Consider the following 27,959-nt stretch of genomic DNA (forward strand, 5'->3'; position numbering starts at 1 on the left):
CCAATACGGCCTTTTTAGTTTACTAAATTGCAATTTTACATTTCCCGGGAGTTTTTTCTTGAAAACGTCGCGTAATGATGATGTGTACGCTTGATGTCACGGGCTGTTAGGAATATGAGCGCTGCGCCTACACACAGCTAAAAGTCGTCTGCTTTAACGGCATAATTACACAGTATTTTGGACATCTGTGTTGCTGAATCTTTTGCAATTTGTTCAATTATTATTGGAGAAGTCAATGTAGAAAGATGGAGTTGGGCAGCTTTAGCCTTTAGCCACACAAACACAAGGTGATTCCTTGTTTAAAATTCACGGAGGTGAAACTTTACTATGGATCAGAGTGGACATGGATCCCAACTGAATGTCAACCAGCAGGTTTCGGGGAGAAAATTGTGGTAAAAAGTCTCTTCTTACCGGAGATCAGCTGAGCTTGCGCCGTCCATAAAGCTGTCGTCAACTTCGCTGAGACACTGTGCGTCAAGACACCCGTGGACATACCCCTCCGACGATCAGGTACTGTTAAACTCACTAAAACACGAGCAACACAATAGAAAGATAAGGGATTTCCCAGAATTATCCTAGTAAATGTATCTAAAAACATATGAATCCGTCTCAAAGCAATCACATTTTTTTTTGTTTTTTTTTCCTAGTCCGTCGCTATCAATATACTCAAACACGAATCTTTCATCCTCGCTCAAATTAATGGGGAAATTGTCATTTTCTCGGTCCGAATAGCTGTTTTTGTTGGAGGCTCTCATTAAAATCAAAGTAAATATGTGAGGAGCCATCAACATGTGACGTCATTGTCTGCGACTTCCGGTAGAGGCAGGGCTTTTCTCTTAGCACCAAAAGTTGCAAACTTTATCGTGGATGTTCTCTACTAAATCCTTTCAGCAAAAATATGGCAGTATCTCGAAATGATCAAGTATGACACATAGAATGGACCTGCTATCCCCGTTTAAATAAGAAAATCTCATTTCAGTAGCCCTTTAACCAGGGCTATCCAAACTATGGCCCGCTCGCGTATTACGTTTGGCCCACGGGAAAGTCATGAACTTGTTAATAGGAAACTGGCCCGCGGGGTACCTCCAACTTAATGCCGCCTATCTTGTGTACACCGTGAACAACTCTGGTTACATTTTTATATATGACCCAATCCACACAACCTTTCAAACTCACAGCGCGACAAAACTAAGACAAAAAGTCAACTCACATTGTCACACAACCTAACCTGCTCACTCAACTTTATGGATATTATAAAACATGTCCAAGCACAACACAATTCAAAATCACACCCTCTTGAATCCTCTGCAATGCATGATGGAGACAGATGCAAAGCACTCTCGCCAAAGTTATCCATGTTTGGCACATTTTACAATAGATGCTTGATATTTCTGATTGACGACAAAACTTTAAGGAGTTCGTCATTGAAGTCAACAAGGTAGGAGTACAAAATTCACATACTGTTAATATCCATCCATCCATCCATTTTCTACAGCTTATTCCCTTTGGGGTTGAGGGGGCGACGGAGCCTATCTCAGCTACAATTGGGCGGAAGGCGGTGTACACCCTGGACAAGTCGCCATGTCATCACAGGGCCAACACAGATAGACAGACAACATTCACACACTAGGACCAATTTAGTCTTGCCAATTAACCTACCGTATTTTTCGGAGTATAAGTCGGTCCGGAGTATAAGTCGCACCTGCTGAAAATGCATAATAAAGAAGGAAAAAACCATATATAAGTCGCACTGGAGTATAAGTCGCATTTTTGGGGGAAATTCATCTGATAAAACCCAACACCAAGAATAGACATTTGAAAGGCAATTTAAAATAAGTAAAGAATAGTTAAAAACAGGCTGAATTAGTGTACGTTATATGACGCATAAATAACCAACTGAGAAGGTGCCTGGTATGTTAACGTAACATATTATGGTAAGAGTCATTCAAATAACTATAACATATAGAACATGCTATACGTTTACCAAACAATCTGTCACTCCTAATTGCTAAATCCGATGAAATCTTATACATCTAGTCTCTTACATGAATGTGCTAAATAATATTATTTGATATTTTACGGTAACGTGTTAATAATTTGACACATAAGTCGCTCCTGAGTATAAGTCGCACCCCCGGCCAAACTATGAAAACCACTGCGACTAATAGTCCGAAAAATACGGTAATATCCAATTATATTAATTATCTATCCATCCATTTATTTTCTACCGCTTGTCCCGTTCGGGGTCGGAAGGCGGCGTACACCCTGGACAAGTCGCCACCTCATCACAGGGCCAACACAGATAGACAGACAGCATTCACACTCACATTCACACACTAGGACCCATTTAGTGTTGCCAATCAACCTACCCCCAGGTGCATGTTTTTGGCGGTGGGAGGAAGCCGGAGTACCCGGAGGGAACCCACGCAGTCACGGGGAGAACATGCAAACTCCAAACAGATCCCGAGCCCGGGATTAAACCCAGGACAACTCAGGACCTTCGTATTGTGAGGCAAATGCACTAACCCCTGTTTCCCACCGTGCTGCCCTAATCAGCTATCCTTTGTTAATAAATTATGTATAAATACATCAATATATACACATCTAAAGTATGTATAGCCTTACTTATACTGTGTATATACTAGGGGTGTAACGGTACACAAAAATTTCGTTTCGGTACGTACATCGGTTTAGAGGTCACGGTTCGGTTCATTTTCGGTACGGTAAGAAAACTACAAAATCAAAATTTTGGGGTTATTTATTTACCAAATTTGTAAACAATGGCATAACATACATATACACACAGGATCCATTGCCAGGGTTAATGTGGTCAACATATATAAAATAAAAACTAAATAAGATAAGGCTAAGAATGGTTTTTTTTAACAAAACCTTTCTACATATAAAGTTCTTTTTTTGATTGATTGATTGATTGATTGAGACTTTTATTAGCCTGGCTAACTTGGCAGTAAGAGGATATAGGGGTTCATTGTCCTTCCACCATAGAAGTGGGTCAAAATCTACTTTTTAATGCAATATGGACTTAAATCTGCTGCTATAAAAACATTTGTTATTGCTTTAGCCCTGCCTGACTCGCCGAGGAGAGGCTGCTTGAATGCAGTGGTGACGCTTCAAAGGGGTTAGCATGTGTTATGAGAGTAGCGTATGTGTGTGTGTGGCCCTTTAATATGTGACAGCATGTGACGTCAGTGAGTGTGTGGGCGAGCGAGGTGAGGGAGCTTAGCGGGATGGGCTGGTTTTTGTTGGATTGGCTGTGTGCAAGACCTCAATAAAGCCACGATTTGCAACTAATTGCTTGACTCTTCATTTACCCTGGAGTCCGTAGCTGTGGAGACTCACTGCCGGGTAGAATGAAGGGTGTTGCCCCTGAGAATACAACAGCCCTCGAGGAGTGTTTCCCCTGCGCTGCTCGACTACGATCTGGGAGCCGGAAGCAGGAAAGGTGCAACACATGTTTGACGTGTTGTCAGAAGCAGCTGCTGAACAATCTTGGCAAACCTCCATCCTCCATTGTTGTATTGCGCAGCCAAAGTGTTCCCAAACGGGGATCTTAACGATGCAGGAGGGTCTTCCAGCTCTGGCTTTTACATGTTGTCCTAGCCCGGTCGCTGATAGCATGTGTACTCGTTCAGTACACCTCCGAACCGAACCGAAACCCCTGTACCGAAACGGTTCAATACAAATACACGTACCGCTACACCCCTAGTATATACAGTTACTTTACATGCTTTCGGCCCCCAGCCAAGTTGTATACGCCCAATGTGGCCCCACGGTTAAAAAGTTTGAACACCCCTGATTAGCAGAGTGCGCCATAATGCTTGGTTTGCCTATGCACGGATGAGAAAAGGAAAAGTTCAAACTTGTCAGACACAGTTTATTTTAAGATGTGCAGTGAAGCCTGCCTTTTCACACATTCACCTTTTTGTTAAACTGAATAAGCCTGTCTGAATTAGGCTGCACTTCAACCCATCCTTTTGTCTTGCAGGTGGCTCTGTCTGAAGGTTAATTGGACGGTACCAGAAGATCAGCTGTAAGACCAGTTCAAAACAAGGACCCAGGGACAAGCACTCGGTTGCCTGTTGGTCTCTGCGGACTTTAAAGACTAATAAGAAGAAAGACAAAAGCGCTCGGCGAATGATTGAACTCTTCCTCGCAATGTTGGGATTATCCAACCAAAGATACAAGTGCCTGCATCCGTGGTGTAAATATGATGTAGGAACCTTTTTTGTGTTGTTATTGTTGCTAATAATTGATTTGCCATATCACAACATGCAGTACCACACAGGTGCCCACCTTAAAGACGATTGACACATTCATCCATACAATCCGGCTCGCTTGCTAACCTCCATCTGTTCACCAAGGCCCGCCTAGACGGGGTGCAGGAGCAGGACCGAAAACAGAGAAGACCGATAATGTACTTTTTCTTTATATTAAAGGAGTCCAAGCAGTGCTGAGCGGCTAACAATTGCAACAATGCGAGTTCAGGCTCAACTGGTAGTGTTCATTTGTTTTTAATTTAATCAGCAAGCTACTTCCTGGGTGCTTCAGACCGACGTACAAATAGTAATAACTTAACATTGTGCTTCATTCAACAAAATAATGGGGTCTTCCTTAGCCCTGAAGTGCTAGCCAAATGTTTTTTTTGTTTTTTTTAACGTAAATCTTGCTCATCCGTTTCTGTTTTTCTTTTAGCATTAACACGTCCGTTTTCTTAATGGCGACAATGAGCCAGAGATGTTTAGTTTTTTTCGTCCATAGACTTTGGAGAAACCTTACTTATCGTCAGATGGCACCACTCAAATAATAGTCACTGCAAATAATTCCACCTGTGCATCGTCACCAAACCCAACGATGTGAGAATTCATCATCAACATTGACTGATTTCACTTCTTGAATTGAAAAGCGGCATTGAGATGCCCTGAAGTTGTTTTTTTTCCTGACCTTTTTTTTTTAATTAGTAACTACCGGGCTACTTGTTGATGGAGGCAGAATAGAACAGCACTCTGCTCTATTATGTTTTTAAGGTTTGTTTGTTTTTAAAGCGAAAATCGTGAATTGATCCGCTGGTGTTTACTAAAGTGCACCACTTCAGTAACGTGTTATCAGAATAGGACAAAGTTGATGTCTAAATTACACACTTGTCTCGTTTTGTTGGGCCGGAAACTTGCCTTACCTGTTGTGGACTTGCTTTCTCGCTCGCCTTCATCATGTCATTTTCTTCCACTCACTAGAAAACTCTGAAAACATCGATCCGCTTTTGAATTATTCCTTTTTTTTGGGGGGCGGGGTTTAAATTTTGTACGCCACGCAAACACTGTTTAAGCACTTTTTATGTTTTATTTTGTGTGCACATTTTGATGTGATTTTTGCATTTTTGTTGTAATTTTGAGTTATTGCATATTCTCTCACCCAAAAAATGTCTGATTATATTTATGGTTAAAACGTGCGTATAGTATAACAAAATGTGCAAAAAAAGACAAAAAATTAAGAGTGTTTGGTGTTTTTTTTCTCTCTTAATGAACATTTACAGTTTGATTTTATTTTGTGCAACTTTGACAATCAAGATGTTTACTTTATCTGTATTTTTTTTTTTGTCGAGAAGCGCCTGAGTCTACATTTTTCTTTGCCTCCTAATTTAATTCCATTCAAAATAAAAATGTTGAATGTACTTTTTTCACAATCTTGTAAAATTCCATGTTATCCGTTCAAAAACTTGAATAATGTTTTTGTTGATATTATAGGAATATTGTATCGAACGCGTATCAATGAAAATAAATGTTCTTTTTGTTTTAATTTCAAAGTCTTCCAAGAAATGTATCATATTCAAGCATGCATCTGTCACGACTAAAGTGTGTCATCTGTGTGCAGCTCCGCAAATGGCCTTAAAATTGTTTGTGTGTATCGCTGTGTCAACGAAATGGCTTTATCGACAATAACGGCCATTCCTTTCTACTCACTGGGCGTTTTCTTGAGTTGTCTGCAGAGCTTTCAGGCTAAGAGTAGGAAGCCAAGCGTGTGCCTTCCTCACTTATCAAGCTGCATCCCTGTAGATAAGACACGTAGCATAGGGAAGGGAAGGAGATGGTTTTGTGGATATGACTGTAGATGAATACAAAGTGAATTAAAGTCTCTTTTAAGTTAATGTCTCCCGCTCATTTGTTTCTGCCATCTAAGATGATGTAACACACAATGTTGCCTCCAAGAAATATACCTTTTTTTTATACCACTGAGCTTGGGATTTATACAATATAATTCTAATAAAATGGGAGAGTGTCCCAAAAATAACGACACTGTATTTTCTTTTATAAGCATTATTGAATTAAGGCTAAAATGTGAAAAAATGTATACAATTTACTTTTTATTAAGTGGCACTACTTCTGTCAAAAAACTGAATTTGGAAAGCACAATAATACATATTCATTGTGAAGAAATATGAAATGCTTTTGGTAATAATTCTACTTAGATTTTTGTAAAAACAAAAAAAAAAAGGAAACATTTCCCATAATCAAAAATGCAACACAGCTTCATATTAGTATGTATTTAGTATATTAAAATATTTCTTTTTGAATATTAAATATTTGAAAAGACATATTGAGAGCACAAAACGTTTTTGTATTGAGCTTTAATCATGAAAAAAAAAAGTAAATATTTTATATAAATTACATACGGACAGCACAATAATATATATATATATATATATATATATATAGCTGGCTTTATATATATATATATATATATATATATATATATATATATATATATATATATATATATTGCTGGCTTTATATATATATATACATATATATATATATAAAGTATCAACATTTTTGTATTAAGCATCATTTAATATGAAATGCATTTGGAATGCACAATATTCCCAGCTACAACTGGGTTCTATTAACACTGACACGATTGTATATACGGCGGATACTGCCCTCCAAAATAGTTTCTCTTGTTTTGAGGAAATAACATTAGAGGAATTGTTACAACGTGTAAATGGAATAAAACAAACATGTTTACTTGACCCACTTCCTGGGAAACTGATCAAGGAGCTCTTTGTATTATTAGGTCCATCAGTGCTAAATATTATAAACTTATCACTTTCCTCGGGCACTGTTCCCCTAGCATTCAAAAAAGCGGTTATTCATCCTCTTCTTAAAAGACCTAACCTCGATCCTGACCTCATGGTAAACTACCGACCGGTGTCTCACCTTCCCTTTATTTCAAAAATCCTCGAAAAAATTGTTGCGGAGCAGTTAAATGAACACTTAGCGTCTAACAATCTATGTGAAACCTTTCAATCCGGTTTCAGGACAAATCACTCCACGGAGACAGCCCTCGCAAAAATGACTAATGATCTATTGCTAACGATGGATTCTGATGCGTCATCTATGTTGCTGCTCCTCGATCTTAGCGCTGCTTTCGATACCGTCGATCATAATATTTTATTGGAACGTATCAAAACACGAATTGGTATGTCAGACTTAGCCCTGTCTTGGTTTAACTCTTATCTTACTGATAGGATGCAGTGTGTCTCCCATAACAATGTGACCTCGGACTACGTTAAGGTAACGTGTGGAGTTCCCCAGGGTTCGGTCCTTGGCCCTGCACTCTTCAGCATCTACATGCTGCCGCTAGGTGACATCATACGCAAATACGGTGTTAGCTTTCACTGTTATGCTGATGACACCCAACTCTACATGCCCCTAAAGCTGACCAACACGCCGGATTGTAGTCAGCTGGAGGCGTGTCTTAATGAAATTAAACAATGGATGTCCGCTAACTTTTTGCAACTCAACGCCAAAAAAACGGAAATGCTGATTATCGGTCTTGCTAGACACCGACCTCTATTTAATAATACAACTCTAACATTTGACAACCAAACAATTAAACAAGTACTGCTTGCCTGTGTATCGACTGGGGACATCTCTGCGCTGCTGATCCGCCTCCGCTTGGGATGTTTTCCTGCTGGCTCCGCTGTTAACGGGACTCTCGCTGCTGTGTTGGATCCGCTTTGGACTGGACTCTTGCGACTGTGTTGGATCCATTATGGATTGAACTTTCACAGTATCATGTTAGACCCGCTCGACATCCATTGCTTTCCTCCTCTCCAAGGTTCTCATAGTCATCATTGTCACCGACGTCCCACTGGGTGTGAATTTTTCCTTGCCCTTATGTGGGCCTACCGAGGATGTCGTAGTGGTTTGCGTTGGGGTTTGTGCAGCCCTTTGAGACACTAGTGATTTAGGGCTATATAAGTAAACATTGATTGATTGATTGATATTTATGATAAAGTAAATCAAATATTTTTCTATTTAATTCTGGCAAAATTAAAATAAAAAACTAATAATGCATCAGGACATCACACTACATTTTTAGTCGGTGTAGTATGAATACTTTTTTTTTTTATCAAGCGCCATTTAATTCTGACATTTAAAAATATTTTTTGTATTAACCATTTAATTATTGGTAAACATGTGAAAACATTTTTTGAAAACTAATATTTAATATTATTGTAAAAACATTCGGATACCATAGGTTAATATATCATTTATTTTATTTAAATTGTGGCAAAAATGTCAAAAAATACTACAAAATAAATTAAAAGTAAAAATACTTTAAAAACACATGAATACTATAATACTGCATTTCAGGTTAGTGCCAGCAGATGGCGACAGATTGTTCCACAAACAGCTCGACCAAATTTAAGTCAATTCCTCTTACAAGCAAGGGGCAATTTCAGGGCAGAAAGACAAAAAATAAAGTCAAGTGACTTCCCAAAATACCTTCCCCTATTGACTTTTAATCCATAATGCAGTAGCGATCACAGACTATTTGAAACGCCATCATGCTTTTGAAAATTAAAACGTGTCACGGTGTCTCAAAGAATGAGTGCATTATTCCTTTCTAAATGTGTAAATAGTGTAGTTCTGCAGCACAAACACTGGAGGGCGCTCTATCGCCTGTTGACAAGTCTGTGAAATGCTGCTTCAGGAGAGACTCAATTATGAAAGTCTCATTAGATTTAAGTATAAATTACATTACAAAAACTTTAACCTTCAACTTTACTTTATTTTTTAAATTCAAATTAATAATTCATATATCAGTGTGTCTTTTTCATATATTAATAATTTAATTATGGAATTGTTCGTATTGTAAACACATATGTTCTTCTAAGATTAAGGTAAGATTTTGGGTTAGGATTATAGTTAGGGTTCCAAACTATGGTTCAGGTTTAGTTTAGTTATCTTTTCACTTCTGAAACAATACCGATTTTGGAGCCTTGAGTACTGCATGAATCATACATATTTTTCGGACTAAAAAACGCTACTTTTTTCCTACGCTTTGAACCCTGCGGCTTATAAAACTGTGCGGCTAGTTGAAAGATTAAAACGTGTTTTATTGTATGTGATAGGGTGCCAATTTTTTGGACGAGGTGGCTCACTGCAGGTGCTGCGGGTTGAACATCTAGTATTTCCTTCTGTTTAGTGCCGTGCGCTCTTCTTGTCATCCATGGCGTTTCTACTCGTGTGGTTTCTTCATTCATCAATCCAAGCAACGTTTGTAAGTTTTACAAAATAACTAAAATTATTCATACTTACTAAATTGTGACATGTTTGATAGGAGTGTTTTTAATGCTTATTTGTACGTGCAAATTTTTTCCTACGCTTTGATCCCTGCAAATTATAAAACAGTGCATTTTAGTAGTGGATTTTTTTCTGCTAACAGCCATAATGTTTTGTTTTCAATAGAATTTTAATCAAATTCAAGCAAAGGACTGAACTGGTTAGTTGTTTGTACGCCATCTTTTAGACAAGTACATGCACTCACTGCAGGTGTTGCGGGTTGAAAATGTACTTGTTTTAATGCCTTGAACCGGAAGTATAACTGTACTTAGACTTTTGGCTCGAAAGGATTCTTAATTCATCACTCCAAGCAGCGTTTGTAAATTTTCCAATATAAGTAAATTCATACTTGTCATGTCTGTAGGAGTGTTTTCATGCATACCTGTATGTGTTATCATAATGTAAACAAAAGAAAAATCTACTCCCAAGTGGGCCGGACTGGTAAAATCACGGCACAATAACTTAAAAACAAAGACAACTTCAGATTCATTGTTTAAAAATACAAGAAACACATTCCGAAAAATGTACAAATCAAAATGTTTTTTTTTTTTTTACACTTACATGTTGCGGTTAATAGTATTCTATCTTTATCTGTCATTATTTATACTCTCTGAATTCATCATGTTATAATGTTCATCAGTTAACTCATTGGTGTTAACTTTCAATCTATCAAAATAAAAATAAAAACTATCAAAATCAAATTACAGGATGTTTGATATGGAGTTTGCTCATTTTCCTCGACTGATGCACTTACATCATGGGGTTTATTTTTGTTTACATATGTAGCATCATCTACAACAGGGGTCACCAACCTTTTTGAAACCAAGAGCTACTTCTTGGGTACTGATTCATGCAAAGGGCTACCAGTTTGATACACACTTAAAAAAATTGCCAGAAATAGCCAATTTGCTCAATTTCCATCCATCCATCCATCCATTTTCTACCGCTTATTCCCTTTCGGGGTCACGGGGGGCGCTGGCGCCTATCTCAGCTACAGTCGGACGGAAGGCGGGGTACACCCTGGACAAGTCGCCACCTCATCGCAGGGCCAACACAGATAGACAGACAACATTCACACTCACATTCACACACTAGGGCCAATTTAGTGTCGCCAATCAACCTATCCCCAGGTGCATGTCTTTGGAGGTGGGAGGAAGCCGGAGCACCTGGAGGGGACCCTCGCAGTCACGGGGAGAACATGCAAACTCCACACAGAAAGATCCCGAGCCTGGATTTGAACCCAGGACTGCAGGACCTTCGTATTGTGAGGCAGACCCACTAACCCCTCTGCCACCGTGAAGCCCATTTGCTCAATTTACCTTTAGTAAATAAATCTATATATATATATATTTAAAAATGGGTATTTCTGTCTGTCATTCCGTCGTACATTTTTTTTCCTTTTACGGAAGGTTTTTTGTAGAGAATAAATGATGAAAAAAACACTTAATGAACGGTTTAAAAGAAGAGAAAACAGGAAAAAAATGAAAATTAAATTTTGAAACATAGTTTATCTTCAATTTCGACTCTTTAAAATTTAAAATTAAACCGGAATAAAACAAGACAAAAACTAGATGATTCGAATCTTTTAGAAAAAATTAAAAAAACAATTTATGGAACATCATTAGTAATTTTTCCTGATTCAGATTAATTTTTAGAATTTTGATGACAGGTTTTAAATAGGTTAAAATCCAATCTGCAGCTTGTTAGAATATATAACAAATTGGACCTAGCGATATTTTTAGCAAAGACAAGTCATTATTTCTTCTAGATTTTCAAGATTTTTTTTTTAAAATAGATTCAAAAGAATTTGAAATAAGATTTAAATTTGATTCTACAGACTTTCTAGATTTGCCAGAATATTTTTTGGAATTTTAATCATAATAAGTTTGAATAAACATTTTATAATATTCTTCGTCGAAAAAAAAGAAGCTAAAATGAAGAATTACATCAAAATGTATTTATTATTCTTTACAGTAATAATACATTTTTATTTTACTTGAACATTGATTTAAATTATCAGGAAAGAAGAGGAAGGAAATAACAGGTAAAAATGTATATGTGCTTAAAAATCCTAAAATCCTTTTTTAGGTAGTATTTTTTCTCAAAAATTTTTTTTCGGAAAGTTATAAAAGACATGCACCTGGGGATAGGTTGATTGGCAACACTTAATTGGCCCTAGTGTGTGAATGTGAGTGTGAATGTTGTCTGTCTATCTGTGTTGGCCCTGCGATGAGGTGGCGACTTGTCCAGGGTGTACCCCGCCTTCCGCCCGATTGTAGCTGAGATAGGCGCCAGCGCCCCCCGCGACCCCAAAAGGGAATAAGCGGTAGAAAATGGATGGATGGATAAAAAGCAAAGTAAAAAAATAAATGAATTTATTTAAACAAGTGAAGACCAAGTCTTTAAAATATTTTCTTGGACTTTCAAATTCTATTTGAGTTTTGTCTCTCTTAGAATAAAAATGTCGATCAAAGCGAGACCAGCTTGCTAGTAAATAAATAAAATTTAAAAAATAGAGGCAGCTCACTGGTAAGTGCTGCTATTTGAGCTATTTTTAGAACAGGCCAGCGGGCGACTCATCTGGTCCTTACGGGCGACCTGGTGCCTGCGGGCAACGCGTTGGTGACCCCTGATCTACAAAGATACAAATAATTGCTATAGTGACATCTAGTGGACATATTTAGAACAGCAGTTTATTTTATTCAAAAATTTCGGCTCATTTTTATACTTAGCAAACTCATCGGGCCGTACGTTGGACACCCCTGCCCTAAACCCTTTCTAACCTTTGGAACACTGGCTATTTTCAGTAAAACTTGTGTACAGTTAATTTCTTGTTGTAGCATTTTTAAATTTGAAATAGGATTACTATATTTAACAGACTATAAGCCACTACTTACTTTACCAAGCTTTGGCTTATAAAACGGTGCGGCTAATTTATGGCTTTTTTTTTGCTAACGGCCAAAATGTTTTGTATTCACCAAACAATCTTCAGAGACACTTAAGTAGTGTGTTATTGTTTGTGCCATGGCGCCATCTTTTGGACGAGTTTACTCACCGCCGTTACAATTGTGCTTCCTGTTTTGTGCCTCGAACCGGAGGTATAACCGTCCATAGCATATTCTTTGTTCACCCCTCAAAGCAAAGCTTGTAAGTAAAACAATCCATACTTACTTTATCGTCCCATGTGTGATGTTTTCAGGCATTTTTGTATGTGCTATCCTAATGTAAACAAAGCTGGCGTTGTTAGCATCAGCGAATATGCTAACACGAGTGTCTGTGTTAGTAATATTAATTTCCTATGGCATTATTTTTGTATTGTATCAGTTTCGTAATTTCACCAAAACGTTACCGTGGAGTTTGAGTCTGTTTAGCTGGTTGGAGAGCTAGCTTCCACCGGTGGCGGGTTAATGATGATGAATTCTGTTTTGTTTGATCAGCCGTTTTACCGCAGCGTTACAGACACCCTTTGTAACGGTATATATATATACCTGTGGCTTAAGGGCCGGTCTGGCTAATATAGTATACGTACAAACCCCGTTCCCATATGAGTTAGGAAAATGTTTTAGATGTAAATATAAACGGAATACAATGATTTGCAAATACTTTTCAACCCATATTCAATTGAATGGACTACAGGGACAAGATATTTGATGTTCAAACTCCTAAACTTTTTTTTTTTTTGCAAAAAATAATTAACTTAAAATTTCATGGCTGCAACACATGCCAAAGTAGTTGGGAAAGGGCATGTTCACCACTGTGTTACATCACCTTTTCTTTCAACAACACTCAATGAACGTTTAGGAACTGAGGAGACACATTTTTGAAGCTTTTCAGGTGGAATTCTTTCCCTTTCTTGCTTGATGTACAGCTTAAGTTGTTCATCGCTCCGGGGTTTCTGTTGTCGTATTTTAGGCTTCAAAACTTTCAATGGGAGACAGGTCTGGACTACAGGCAGGCCAGTCAAGTACCTGCACTCTTTTACTCTGAAGCCACGCTGTTGTAACACGTGGTGTGGCATTGTCTTGCTGAAATAAGCAGGGGCGTCCAAGATAACGTTGCTTGAATGGCAGTATATGTTGCGCCAAAACAAGTAGTGTCAAAGCGCTTTGAGTACCTTGAAGGTAGAAAAGCGCTATACAAGTACAACACATTAAAAAAAAAAAAAAAAAAAAAAACCTGTATGTACCTTTCAGCATTAATGGTGCCTTTGCAGATGTGTAAGTTACCCATGCCTTGGGCAATAATACACCCCCATACCATCACAGATGCTGGCTTTTGAACTTTGCGCCTATAACAATCCAGATGGTTATTTTCCTCTTTGTTCCAGAGGAAACAAATGTCCACAGTTTCAAAAACAATTTGAAATATGGACTCGTCAGGCCACAGAACACCTTTCCACTTTGCATCAGTCCATCTTAGATGATCTCGGGCCCAGCGAAGCCGGTGGCGTTTCTGGATGTTGTTGATAAATGGCTTTCGCTTTGCATAGTAGAGCTTTAACTTGCACTTACAGATGTAGCGACAAACTGTATTTAGTGACAGTGGTCTTCTGAAGGATCCCTGAGCACATGTGGTGATATCCGTTAAAAATTGACGTCGGTTTTTGATACAGTGCCGTCTGAGGGATCGAAGGTCACGGTCATTCAATGTTGGTTTCCGGCCATGCCGGTTACGTGGAGTGATTTCTCCAGATTTTCTGAACCTTTTGATGATATTATGGACCGTAGATGTTTAAATCCTTAAATTTCTTGCAATTGCACTTTGACAGACATTGTTCTTAAACTGTTTGACTATTAGCTCACGCAGTTGTGGACAAAGGGGTGTACCTCGCCCCATCCTTTCTTGTGAAGGACTGAACATTTTTTGGGAAGCTGTTTTTATACCCAATCATGGCACCCACCATTTCCCAATTTGCCTGCACACCTGTGGTATGTTCCATATAAGTGTTTGATGAGCATTCCTCAACTTTATCAGTATTTATTGCCACCTTTCCCAACTTCTTTGTCACGTGTTGCTGGCATCAAATTCTAAAGTTAATGATTATTTGCAAAAAAAAACAAAAACGTTTATCAGTTTGAACATCAAATATGTTGTCTTTGTAGCATATTCAACCTAATATGGGTTGAAAAATGATTTGCAAATCATTGTATTTCGTTTATATTTACATCTAACAAAATTTCCCAACTCACATGGAAACGGGGATTCTAAAACTATAGGGAGTATGTAACCCAGGTGACAAAACCCCATTAAATATCCTTTCAAAACCCGATTGAATATCCTTTCAATTTATTTTCGTCGTTTAAGCTGTCCTTCCGTGCGTCATTACGTCACGCGGCCCCGTGCGTCATTACGTCACCCAGTCACGTGACCTAACGCGGGAAGCTTAAAACCGGATAGTGGGCTGCTCCCAGGAGGATCGAGAGGGACACTTGGTCGACGTTGACGCTTTAATTATTAAGTAAGCCTTCTAAACTGAAATGTAATTTCCAACTGTAGGAGCCGACTACTGGAGCCGTGGGTCGTCTCGCGAGAGTGTTTGAGTGTGATTTATCCGCGGAATTGGTGAGTTGCATTTGTGTAGCTTTACGTAGCCTAGCCGCTGCACTCGTTCTGAATGGAGCTGTTAGCGTCTACCTATATGCCTGTTTGTCTGAAAACGTTATCACTAGTGATGGGTTGACGAGGCTTCATGTATCGTTTCGACACATTGCAAAACTGTATTGATACTGTGTCAATACTGTATCACTAAATACTGACACCTGCTGGACAGTAAAAATCCCTACAGGCAACCTGTGGACCGACTCAACTGACACTGATTTTATGACCTAGTACAGTAGTTCTCAACCTTTTTTCAGTGATGTACCCCCTGTGCACATTTTTTAAATTCAAGTACCCCCTAATAAAAGCAAATCATTTTTGGTTGGAAAAAAAAAGATAAAGAAGTAAAATACAGCACTATCAATCAATCAATCAATGTTTACTTATATAGCCCTAAATCACAAGTGTCTCAAAGGGCTGCACAAACCACCACGACATCCTCGGTAGGCCCACATAAGGGCAAGGAAAACTCACACCCAGTGGGACGTCGGTGACAATAATGACTATGAGAACCTTAGAGAGGAGGAAAGCAATGGATGTCGAGCGGGTCTAACATGATACTGTGAAAGTTCAATCCACAATGGATCCAACACAGTCGCGAGAGTCCAGTCCAAAGCGGATCCAACACAGCAGCGAGAGTCCCGTTCACAGCGGAGCCAGCAGGAAACCATCCCAAGCGGAGGCGGATCAGCAGCGCAGAGATGTCCCCAGCCGATACACAGGCAAGCAGTACATGGCCACCGGATCGGACCGGACCCCCTCTACAGGGGAGAGTGGGACATAGAAGAAAAAGAAAAGAAAATGTCATCAGTTTCTGATTTATTAAATTGTATACCAGTACAAAATATTGAAGTGAATTATATTTATATAGCGCTTTTCTCTAGTGACTCAAAGCGCTTTTACATAGTGGAACCCAATATCTAAGTAACATTTATACCAGTGTGGGTGGCACTGGGAGCAGGTGGGTAAAGTATCTTGCCCAAGGACACAACGGCAGTGACTAGGATGGCGGAAGCGGGGATCGAACCTGGAACCCTCAAGTTCCTGGCACGGCCACTCGACCAACCGAGCTATACCGCCCCGGGTGCTGGAGCCAATCTCAGCTGCAATCGGGCGGAGGGCGGGGTACACCCTGGACAAGTCGCCACCTCATCGCAGGGCCAACACAGGTAGACAGACAACATTCACACTCACATTCACACACTAGGGCCAATTTAGTGTTGCCAATCAACCTATCCCCAGGTGCATGTCTTTGGAGGTGGGAGGAAGCCGGAGTACCCGGAGGGAACCCAAGCAGTCACGGAGAGAACATGCAAACTCCACACAGAAATATCCCGAGCCCGGGATTGAACTCAGGACCTTCGTATTATGAGGCACATGCACTAACCCCTCTTCCACCGTGCTTTTAATTTTTGTGTATTAGTGAAGTGAAGTGGAGTGAATTATATTTATATAGCGCTTTTCTCAAGTGACTCAAAACGCTTTACATAGTGACACCCAATATCTAAGTTACATTTAAACCAGTGTGGGTGGCACTGGGAGCAGGTGGGTAAAGTGTCTTGCCCAAGGACACAGCGGCAGTAACTAAGATGGCACAAGCGGGAATCGAACCTGCAACCCTCAAGTTGCTGCCACGGCCACTCTACCAACTGAGCTAGGATAATACATTTGCATGAAGTGGGCGTGGCCTTTGTGCAAAAGCATAGAGTTAATATGGGATGCATCGCGCTGAATTTGTACGCATTTGACTGAAATTTCACTTTCTAATAATCACCGAAGGAAAGTTTCCAACTTAAATGAGAATTTAGGGAAGGTCGATCTTTCAAAGTCCACCATTTGGCCTGAGGGCAGATCGCTGAAGGATTGATGAGTACTACACCATGAATACTTAATACTCTCTCAACATGAAATACTTCAGAAACAAAAACAGGTTCAGAGAGAGTAATGTGCGAGGAATGTCAGTCAGCTGGAAAACAAAATAGATATGTACACATACATACGCACATACATATAAACTACTGGATATGTTTGATACTGGCTCTTTAAGATGATCATGTAGCTCAGGGGTAGGGAACCTACGGCTCTAGAGCCAGATGTGGCTCTTTTGATGACTGCATCTGGCTCTCAGATAAATCTTAGCTGACCTTGCTTAACACGATAAGTAATTAATAATTCTGCTGGTAAAATAACGTTCAAAATATAAAACATTCTCATGTATTTTAATCCATCCAACTGTTTTCTACCGCACCTGTTCAAGAAATAACAATGTTATTAAAAATAATTTAGAGACTTGTTATACTCTAAAAATGTTGGTTTTACCTAAAAAAAATGCATGCATTAGGCAGTGTTAAAAAATATGATATGCCTCTTACGGAAATCCATTTTAAAATATTTGGCTTTCATGGCTCTCTGTGCCAAAAAGGTTCCCGACCTCGGATGTAGCTCTTGCACAACAATGGCCGTGAATACACATGGAACAATAATAAATAGGGGCGTGTCCTTCACACTTATACCGGCCGGTAGTTCCAGAAACTGGAGAAGACGGATATCTTGTCCTTGAGCTGCTGACAGAGCTGGAGTGAGATGGTGAAGAAGACCAAGGTGTCGTTGAGCCAAGGAGCAACACACTCCACCTTGTGAACATGGCTGACTTCAAAGCGGTTATTGTTGAGTTCAAACATGGCTCCAGGACTGCGTGGCACCGAGCTGCCAGAAGGCTTGAAATACTTGGTGGTGTTGGACGGCAGCACGTGGAGTTGGTGAACTGTCGGGCAGAGTTTACTCAAGTTGATGTAGAAGTTCACCATCACATCACCGGGCATCGGAGGAGTGAACATCTTCATCAGCCCGCTGGTGGCCAGCTCAGGCAGCGTCATGGATGCCGGAGTGGTGAGGCGGTTTCGTGCGCGTGTCAGCTGCAGCATCACAGCGTCCATCAGCTTGTTCACTTCCGCCCCCGTCTTGAAGTGATAGCTGTCGTCATGGCTGCTCGGCAGCTGAAGAGCCTGGGTCACATGGTTGCGAGCGTCCCGGATCTGCTGTAATTTCCACTGCTTGTCATCCCTGAACTGGAAGTGTAGCACCTGGCTGCTCTTTGTCACCTTCAGATTGATGTCCGCCTGAGTCAGCACTTCTCCCTTGCTCATTTGTAGTGGTCTTTCTTGAACTGTTTGGAAAAAATATATAAAAATAACTAAAAACTTTTAGAAAAATAAACAAGTGGTTCAATTTTAAATAAAGATTTCTACACATAGACGTAATCATCAACTTAAAGTGCCCTCTTTGGGGATTGTAATAGAGATCCATCTGGATTCATCAACTTCATTCTAAACATTTCTTCACAAAAAAAGAAATATTTAACATCAATATTTATGGAACATGTCCACAAAAAATCTAGCTGTCAACACTGAATATTGCATTGTTGCATTTCTTTTCACATTTTATGAACTTACATTCATATTTTGTTGAAGTATTATTCAATACATATATTTATAAAAGGACTTTTGAAATGTTGCTATTTTTAGAATATTTATAAAAAATCTCACGTACCCCTTGGCATACCTTCATGTACCCCCCTATTTGAGAACCACTGGTTTAATTAACTCTGAACTCGTGTTGCGATTATACCATCTTTGGTAGAAACAAGGACTGAATCAAATACTGTATCACATTGTAAATATTGAACGTTCTGTGACTTTGTAGAAAATGTGAATGGCCATTCGAATTTACATGTCTGTTGTTGTTTATTTTTCCTATTATTCTTTAATATAATTTGGTACCCTGCTACTTTGTCCATGTTTGCAAGAAGAAGGCCTGAGTCCAGCCCGGTCCAGTCCAGTCCAGTCCCCCAAATTGTCTTTAATTCCATAATTTGGATGACAAATATGATTGTCACTTTTAGAGTAATATATGGGATTAGTGTTTTCAACTGAAGACAAGAATCATATTGTTGTTGTTTTTTTTGCACGGTGACATTTGATCTCTTTTGGTCACTTTGCAAAGTTGTGTTGGAAGTTCTTGCGGTGTTCCACAGGGTCGGCCTCTAAAGCCGCTTAAGTCCAAAAGCTCAAACCTGGGTGATTGTTTTCCTCTTAATCCTCTGCCTTTCAGTTAATGATTTTAATGATTTTAAATCCTGTGTTCAGTCTTCATTACTCTCCATTCCTAGAGCTGAATTTAGTTTCTTCTGATCTAGCCCAGACATATCATTCACTGTTTTACTTAGTACTTGTACAGTGCTTTATTGGAGTAACATACAGGCTACAGGTGGGGCTTAATTACCGGTGCGTTCTATAGCTTGGAAAATACTCAAGCTACACAGGTCTCATTGCGTTTTCAAGTCCATACCACCAAATGAGTTGATCGTACATTTGTCCAGAACAAGTGAAGGATAAAATCCTGCTTGTTCAGATTGTACTGCAAATATTTCAATGACAGCTTTTACTTTCTCAAGCTTTATAACCCAGAAAAATCCCAGAATGTTTAGGGATTAAATTAGAATTAGTGTTTCAAACTAGCATTAATGTTTTAAACTAGCATTAGTGTTTTATACAAGCATTAGTTTTTTTAAACTAGTGTTAGTATCTAAAACTAGCATTATCATTTTAAATTAGCATTAGCATTTTAAACTAGTCGTAGTGTTTCAAACTAGCATCAGTTTTTGAGACTAGCATTAGTTTATTAAACTGGCATTAGTGTTTCAAACTGGCATTAGTGTTTGAGACTAGCATCAGTGTTTAAAACTATCATCAGTGTTTAAAACTAGCTTTAGTGTTTTAATCTAGCATTAATGTTTTGTACTAGCATAAGTGTTTCAAACTAGCATTAGTGTTTTAGACGAGCATTGGTGTTTCAAACAAGAATTGTTTTAAACTGTCATTGGTGTTTTAAACTAGCATTAGTGTTTTTACTAGCATCAGTGTTTTGTACTAACATTAGAGTTTCAAACTGGCATTAGAGTTTCAAATTAGTATCAGTGTTTCAAAGTAGCATTAGTGTTTTATACTATCATCAGTGTTTGAGACAAGCATTAGTGTTTCAAACTAGTATCAGGGTTTCAAACTAGTATCAGTGTTTCAAACTAGTATCTGTGTTTCAGACTCACATTAGTGTTTCAAACTAGCATTGCAGTTTGAAGCTAACACAAGCATTTTAAACTAGCAATAGTGTTTTAAACTAGCATTAGTATTTTAAAATAGCATTAGAATTTCAAACCGGCATCAGTGTTTCAAACCGGCATCAGTGTTTCAAACTGGCATCGGTGTTTCATACTAGCATTATAGTTTCAAACTAGTATCAGTGTTTTATACTAAAATTTGTGTTTTATACTAGCATTAGAGTTTCAAACTAGTATCAGTGTTTTATACTAAAATTTGTGTTTTATACTAGCATTAGAGTTTCAAACTAGTATCAGTGTTTTAAACTACAAACCCCAACACCAGTTAAGCTGGCCTGTTGTGTAATTTCGTAAATAAAAACAGAATACAATGATTTGCAAATCCTTTTCAACTTATATTCAATTGAATAGACTGCAAAACTTTGTCAGTCTTTTTGCCAGTTATGCCAGCTTTTTTGAAACATGTTGCACGCATCAAATTCCAAATAAGCTGTTTGCAAAAAATAACGTTTTCCAGTTCGAACGTTAAATATCTTGTCTTTGCAGTCCATTCAATAGAAAATAGGTTGAAAAGGATTAGCAAATCATCGTATTCTGTTTGTATTTAAGATTTACACAACATGCCATCTTCTTTTGTTTTGTCTCAGCTTCTCAGGCAAATCATATAGTTGATGTAGATGCCCATATCGGCTGTTCAGATTTACTTTACAAAAGAGAAGTATAGGATACATCTTATTGCCTTATTTGAATTTGACTTTATTAAATGTATTTATATTATCATTTGGTGCAGGAGGGGATAGAAAGAGAAAAAAAGGAAGACAGAGGGGGAAATTGTGGGGATAAGAGGGGGATTAGACAGAGACAACAACCGCAAACAAAACAAAAACAACAACAACAATAGAACAACACCAGCACATACGATATGTACAAATATGATCGTAAAAGTGATAACAAATAAGCAGTTAGTGAAATAAATAATAATATAGAAATGACAATGAGCATTTTTACACCAAAACTGGAGCAATACAAATACCAATAGAAAAACCGCTATTGATCATGAACAATACCAATAGTTTACCTCTATTTTCAACAATACAATTATTCAAATGCAACAATACATATACATAATGATAGCTAGAGAGATAATATAAAAAAAAAAGGAATACCGAAAGATGGAGGTGAAGAGAGAGAGGCAACCTATATTAATCTTGTAGATTGTTATAGTAACAATGGGTTAGGCTTTGTCAACGTGCCAACTTCACTGGTTTTGGGTTGGTAGCATCAGTGTTTCAAACTACTGTCAGTGTTTCAAACTAGTATCAGTGTTTCAAGCTAACATTAGTCTTTTTAAACTAAGGTTGTATTTTTTTTTTTTACTGCACTGCCTTTGGTCCCATGACACAAACAAAAGTAACCAAAAAGTGCAATAATTATTGCTGCAGACCAGAATAGTGGACCACAAGTGAGAACTCAACCCCAAACGGATCTCCCCGCCGACAGATGGATGAGGCTAATATCGTAATTAAGCACCTCAGGCCGACGGTTCCTGTTTACCGGTTGGTTGCTAGGCAGTGACATCAGCTGATCCCTCCCCACCCTCCATCCCCTAATCCCCTTCCCTCTCTTGGCACACTCACTCTTGCCTCCTCTCTCTCCCAGATAGGCAGCGCATACGTGGGTGGAGCGCGCGGGTGTCTCCGGCGAGGAGAGCCTGGAAGGAAGGTAGTAGAGTGTGTGTGTGTGAGAGAGAGAGTGTGTGTGTGTGTGCAGGAGGGAGGGATGTGACAGCATGGTCTGGGTGTGAGGACGTCAGTGGAAGACGCGGCGGCAGCCTCCACATGTCCACCTAGAAAGACGCACCTGGAGGGGTCTTTCTTTTTGTTGTTGTTGGGTTTTTATTTTTTTATATATATGATTTCTCAGTTTGTGAGTGGTCTTGGGAGAAGGCTCCTGGCTGGACCGCATGCATGACACAACGCAAAGGCGAGAAACCCACCATCAGCATCCAGGAGCACATGGCCATTGACGTGTGCCCGGGACCCATCCAGCCCATCAAGCAGATCTCGGACTACTTCCCACGGTACCCCCGGGGCCTGCCGCCCTCGGGGCCCCCGCGCTCCGCTCCACCCGCCGCCGCCGCCGCTACTACCGTAGCTACCGAAAGTGAGCGCCCGGATGAAGAGAGCCCGGACCGGGCGTTCGCCGGGGGAGCGTCGGCCTCCTCACCGGCGGCCACCAGGAGGGAGGAGGAGGAGCCCGACGTGGAGGGATACGACTCGGACGACTCCAGTGAGTGAGCTTCCATCCGATCCAATTCTAGCCTTTCTTTCTTTTGACTTCCACCAGTTGCCAGGCATCCATCTTCCTTTTTATTTTTCACCTTTTCTTCTCCCCTGCCCCCACTCCTCCATCCCCTACAACTCTGCGCCTCTCACACCAGACAACTGTTGCTGCCGCCGCAACAATTGCAGCCTCCTCCCCGAGCTCTCGCTCTACTCCGTCTCTTAGAGATGCTGTTTTGATGCATGTCGGCATGCATTTTTATTACAGTCAGGCTTTTGTTTGTTTCGGACATGCTTATGCTTATCAAATTAAGGCTGTAATTCTTTTTTTTTTTTTATCACGTCCCCCTCCCTCAGTTGAACTATCAGGACTTGTGCATTTTTTTGGACTTGTGCATGTTCATGCAAGAAAAATGTTGCTTGCTGCTCACGCCCCCCTGAAATAAATTTTTTTCACCCCCCTCAACACCTCCCCGAGTTGAAATTATATTAACAACTTGATAACATTTGTTGACATCTTTGTGCATGAAAAATTACACTAGAACTAAAAATCCACCCTGCTGCTCACAACCCCCACCCCCCCCCCAAAAAAAAAATCAGCCGCCCCCCCCACCCTGAATTGAAAAACTATTAGGAGCCTGATAACATTTGACATCTGTAAGACTTGTGCATCATTTGTAATGAAAAATGACACTAGAACTAAAAATCGACCCTCCTCCTCACGCCCCCACCCCCCCGAAATACATGTTTTCACCCCCCTCAACACCTCCCTGAGTTGAAATAATAGGATCTTAACATTCTTTGACATATTTGTGCATGAAAAATGACACTAGAAATAAAAATCCACCCTCCTCCTCACGCCCCCCAGAAATACATTTTTTCATCCCCCTCAACACCTCCCCGAGTTGAAATATTAAGAACCTGATAACATTTATTGATGGCTTTGTGCATGAAAAATTTCACTAAAACTAAAAATCCATCCTGCTGCTCATGCCCCCCCACAATAAAAACAAATTATGACACCCCCCCCCCCCCCGAGTTGAAATACTATTAGGAGCCTGATAACATTTATTGACATCTTTAAGACTTGTGCATTGTTTATAAATGAAAAGTGACACAAGGACTGAAAATCAACCCTGCCGCTCACGCCCCCCCCAGAAATACATGTTTTCACCCCCCTCAACACCTCCCTGAGTTGAAATAATATTAAGATCTTGATAACATTCATTGACATATTTGTGCATGAAAATGACACTAGAAATGAAAATCCACCCTCCTCCTCACGCCCCCCAGAAATAAATGTTTTCATCCCCCTCAACACCTCCCCAAGTTGAAATATTAAGAAACTGATAGCATTTATTGAAGTCTTTGTGCATGAAAAATTACACTAGAACTAAAAATCCACCCTGCTGTTCATGACCCCCCAAAATAAATAAAAATCACGCCCCCCCTCACCGAGTTGAAATACTATTAGGAGGTTGATATCATTTATTGACATCTTTAAGACTTGTGCATTGTTTATAAATGAAAAGTGACACAAGGACTGAAAATCAACCCTGCCGCTCACGCCCCCCCCCCTGAAATACAGGTTTTCACCCCCCTCAACACCTCCCTGAGTTGAAATATTATGATCTTGATGACATTCATTGACATATTTGTGCATGAAAAATGACACTAGAAATGAAAATCCACCCTCCTCCTCACGCCCCCCTGAAATACATTTTTTCATACCCCTCAACACCTCCCCGAGTTGAAATATTAAGAACCTGATAACATTTATTGAAGTCTTTGTGCATGAAAAATTACACTAGAACTAAAAATCCACCCTGCTGCTCATGCCCCCCCAAAATAAATACAAAATTCACGCCCCCCCTCACAGAGTTGAAATACTATTAGGAGTCTGATATTATTAATTGACATTTTTAAGACTTGTGCATTGTTTATAAATGAAAAGTGACCCAAGGACTGAAAATCAACCCTGCTGCTCATGCCCCCCTTAAAATACATGTTTTCACTCCCCTCAACACCTCCCTGAGTTGAAATATTAAGATCTTGATAACATTCATTGATGTAGTTGTGCATGAAAAATAACACTAGAAATAAAAATCCACCCTCCTCCTCACTCCCCCCTGAAATACATTTTTTCAACACCTCTCCGAGTTGAAATAATATTAATAACCTGATAACATTTATTGACGGCTTTGTGCATGAAAAATTTCACTAGAACTAAAAATCCACCCTGCTGCTCACGACCCCCCAAAATAAAAACAAATTATGCCCCCCCGAGTTGAAATACTATTAGGAGCCTGATAACATTTATTGACATCTTTAAGACCTATGCATTGTTTATGAATGAAAAGTCACACAAGGACTAAAAATCAACCCAGCCGCTCACGCCCCCCCCCGAAATACATGTTTACACCTCCCTGAGTTGAAATAATATTAAAATCTTGATAACATTCATTGACATATTTGTGCATGAAAAATGACACTAGAAATGAAAGTCCACCCTCCTCCTCACGCCCCCCTGAATTACATGTTTTCATACCCCTCAACACCTCCCCAAGTTGAAATATTAAGAACCTGATAACATTTATTTACGGCTTTGTGCATGAAAAATTACACTAGAACTAAAAATCCACCATGTTGCTCACGACCCCCCAAAATAAGAACAAATCATGCCCCCCCCCCCCCCCTCCCAAGTTGAAATACTATTAGGAGCCTGATAACATTTATTGACATCTTTAAGACTTGTGCATTGTTTATAAATGAAAAGTGACACAAGGACTGAAAATCAACCCTGCCGCTCACGCCCCCCCCCCCGAAATACATGTTTTCACCCTCAACACCTCCCTGAGTTGAAATAATACTAAAATCTTGATAACATTCATTGACAAATTTGTGCATGAAAAATGACACTAGAAATAAAAATTCACCCTCCTCCTCACGCCCCCCTGAAATAAAAAATGTTCATCCCCCTCAACACCCCCTCCGAGTTGAAATATTAAGTACCTGACAACATTTATTGACGTTTTTGTGCATGAAAAAATACACTAGAACTAAAAATCCACCCTGCTGTTCACGACCCCCAAAGTAAAAATAAATCATGCCCCCCCCGAGTTGAAATACTATTAGGAGCCTGATAACATTTATTGACATCTTAGTGCATGAAAAAATAGACAACTACAAATCCACACTGCTGCTCACGACCCCCCAAAATACATTTTTTCACGCCCTCCGCCCCCGAGTTGAAATACTATTAGGAGCCTGATAACATTTATTGACATCTTCAAGACTTGTGCATCTTTTATAAATGAATAGTGACACAAGGACTGATAATCTACACTGCTGCTCATGACCCTCATACATTTTTTCACGCCCCTCCCTGAATTTAAATACTATTAGAAATCTGATATTTACACATTTTTTCAAAGACTTGAGAATCGTTTATGCATGAAAAATGACATTAACAAATAAAATTTAAAAAAAATTCCACCCTGCCACTCATGCCCCCAAACATTTTTTCATGCCCCTCCTCGTATTGAAATACTATTAAGAACCTGATAATATTTATAGATTTTTTTTTTTTAAGACTTGCATATCGTTAATGCATGACAAATGACACTAGCACTGAAAATCCACCCTGCTGCTCACGACCCCCTGGAGTTAAAATACTATTAAGAACCTTTATAAAATGTATTATTTTTTTAAGACTTGTGCATCGTTTATGCAAGAAAAATCACACTAACACTGAAAATCCACCCCTCGAAAAACAATTTTCTTCACGCCCGCCCCCCTAAGTTGAAATACTATTAAGAACCTGATAATATTCATGGATTTTTTAAAGACTTGTGCATTGTTTATGCATGAACAATTGTGCATTGTTCATGCATGAACAATGTCACCAACTCTGAAAAGCCACCTTTCACGTTCACGTCCTCCATTCATTTTTTTAACGCCCCTCCCTGAATTGTAATATTAAGAACATAATCAAATGTATAGATTTTTTTAAAGACTTGTGCATTGTTTATGCATGAACAATTGTGCATTGTTCATGCATGAACAATGTCACCAACTCTGAAAAGCCACTTTTCATGTTCACGTCCTCCATTCATTTTTTAACACCCCTCCCTGAATTGTAATATTAAGAACATAATCAAATGTATAGATTTTTTTAAGACTTGTGCATTGAATATGCATGAAAAATGACACTAACACTGTAAATCCGTCCTTCCACTCGTGCCCCCCGCCCAGCAGGCACAAGACATTAAAACGACGTTGAACTTGTTGAACAACTCAAACATAACGTTGAAACATGATTTTTTAAGATGTTTAATCAATGTTGGCTTCAGACATTTATTTGACCATTAAATTTTGGTTGTTTCCCCAACACAAATACAACGTTAAAACATGCTTTTTGACGACGTCTATTCAATGTCAGGTTGTGGCGTTGATTTGACCATTGACATTTTGTCATTTCCCAACCAACAACGTGGATCCAACGTTGGACATCGTTGTCTCAATTTACAAATACAACTATTTTGCAATGTCTTTTCAAAGTCAGTCTAAAGGACATGTACGTTTAAAGGCCTACTGAAATTAGATTTTCTTATTCAAACGGGGATAGCCGGTCCATTCTATGTGTCATGTTTGATCATTTCGCGATATTGCCGTATTTTTGCTGAAAGGATTTAGTAGGGAACATCCACGATAAAGTTCGCAACTTTCGGTGTTAAGAGAAACGCCCTGCCTCTACCGGAAGTCGTAGACTATGACGTACGTGTAGGGGCTCCTCACATATTCACATTATTTTTAATGGGAGCCTCCAACAAAAAGTGCTATTCGGACCGAGAAAACAACAATTTCCCAATTAATTTGAGCGAGGATGAAAGATTTGTGTTTGACGATATTGATAGCGACGGACTAGAAAAAAAAAAAAAAACGTGATTGCATTGGGGCGGATTATGATGTTTTTAGAGACATTTACTAGGATAATTCTTGGAAATCCCTTCTTTCTATTGTGTTGCTAGTGGTTTAGTGAGTTAAATAGTACCTGATAGTCGGAAGGGTGTCTCCACGGGTGTCTTGACGCGCAGTGTCTCAGGGGAGTCGACGGCAGCTATGGACGGCACAAGCTCAGCTTTTCTCCGGTAAAAACTGACTTTTTAACCACAATTTTCTCACCGAAACCTGCTGGTTGACATTTAGTAGGGCACTATGTTGGCTTGACCGCGCTCTGATCCATAGGAAAGTTTCACCTCCAGGAATTTTAAACAAGGAATCACCGTGTGTTTGAGTGGCTAAAGGCTAAAGCTT

The 27,959-nt window shown here is 39.4% G+C and overlaps 3 protein-coding genes across 7 annotated transcripts in view; 2 read left to right on the forward strand and 1 right to left on the reverse strand.

Moving 5' to 3' along the window:
* The window catches only part of tmem248 (transmembrane protein 248), a 28,686-nt gene extending 22,523 nt beyond the window's left edge, over window positions 1-6,163 (forward strand). For 2 of the 3 annotated variants that reach the window (XR_009806568.1, XR_009806567.1), the window contains exons 7-8: window positions 370-510; window positions 4,007-6,163. Coding sequence is in view for 1 of the 3 variants with exons in the window: in XM_061898883.1 (XP_061754867.1) it covers window positions 4,007-4,027 (21 nt within the window). In the remaining 2 variants the exon portion in view is untranslated. The remainder of the gene's footprint in view (window positions 1-369; window positions 511-4,006) is intronic. The other variant, XM_061898883.1, reaches the window with a different exon arrangement.
* Window positions 6,164-15,889: 9,726 nt separating this feature from the next.
* LOC133550597 (protein rogdi homolog) lies at window positions 15,890-18,407 on the reverse strand. The gene has a single exon (XM_061896542.1). The coding sequence runs from the start codon at window positions 18,389-18,391 to the stop codon at window positions 17,753-17,755; it is 639 nt and encodes a 212-aa protein (XP_061752526.1). The 5' UTR covers window positions 18,392-18,407; the 3' UTR covers window positions 15,890-17,752.
* Window positions 18,408-22,015: 3,608 nt separating this feature from the next.
* The window catches only part of doc2b (double C2-like domains, beta), a 307,871-nt gene continuing 301,927 nt past the window's right edge, over window positions 22,016-27,959 (forward strand). For 2 of the 3 annotated variants that reach the window (XM_061898884.1, XM_061898887.1), the window contains exon 1: window positions 22,018-22,650. In XM_061898884.1, the coding sequence (XP_061754868.1) occupies window positions 22,329-22,650 (322 nt within the window). In that variant the 5' untranslated portion in view covers window positions 22,018-22,328. Of the gene's footprint in view, window positions 22,651-27,959 lie in introns of all 3 variants that reach the window. The other variant, XM_061898885.1, reaches the window with a different exon arrangement.

This window comes from Nerophis ophidion, linkage group LG04, assembly GCF_033978795.1.
Source record: "Nerophis ophidion isolate RoL-2023_Sa linkage group LG04, RoL_Noph_v1.0, whole genome shotgun sequence".
NCBI lineage: Eukaryota > Metazoa > Chordata > Actinopteri > Syngnathiformes > Syngnathidae > Nerophis > Nerophis ophidion.

Excerpts from the sequence above, each read along its gene's own strand:
- LOC133550597 (XM_061896542.1), bottom strand. The coding sequence starts at position 18,391 with ATGAGCAAGGGAGAAGTGCTGACTCAGGCGGACATCAATCTGAAGGTG.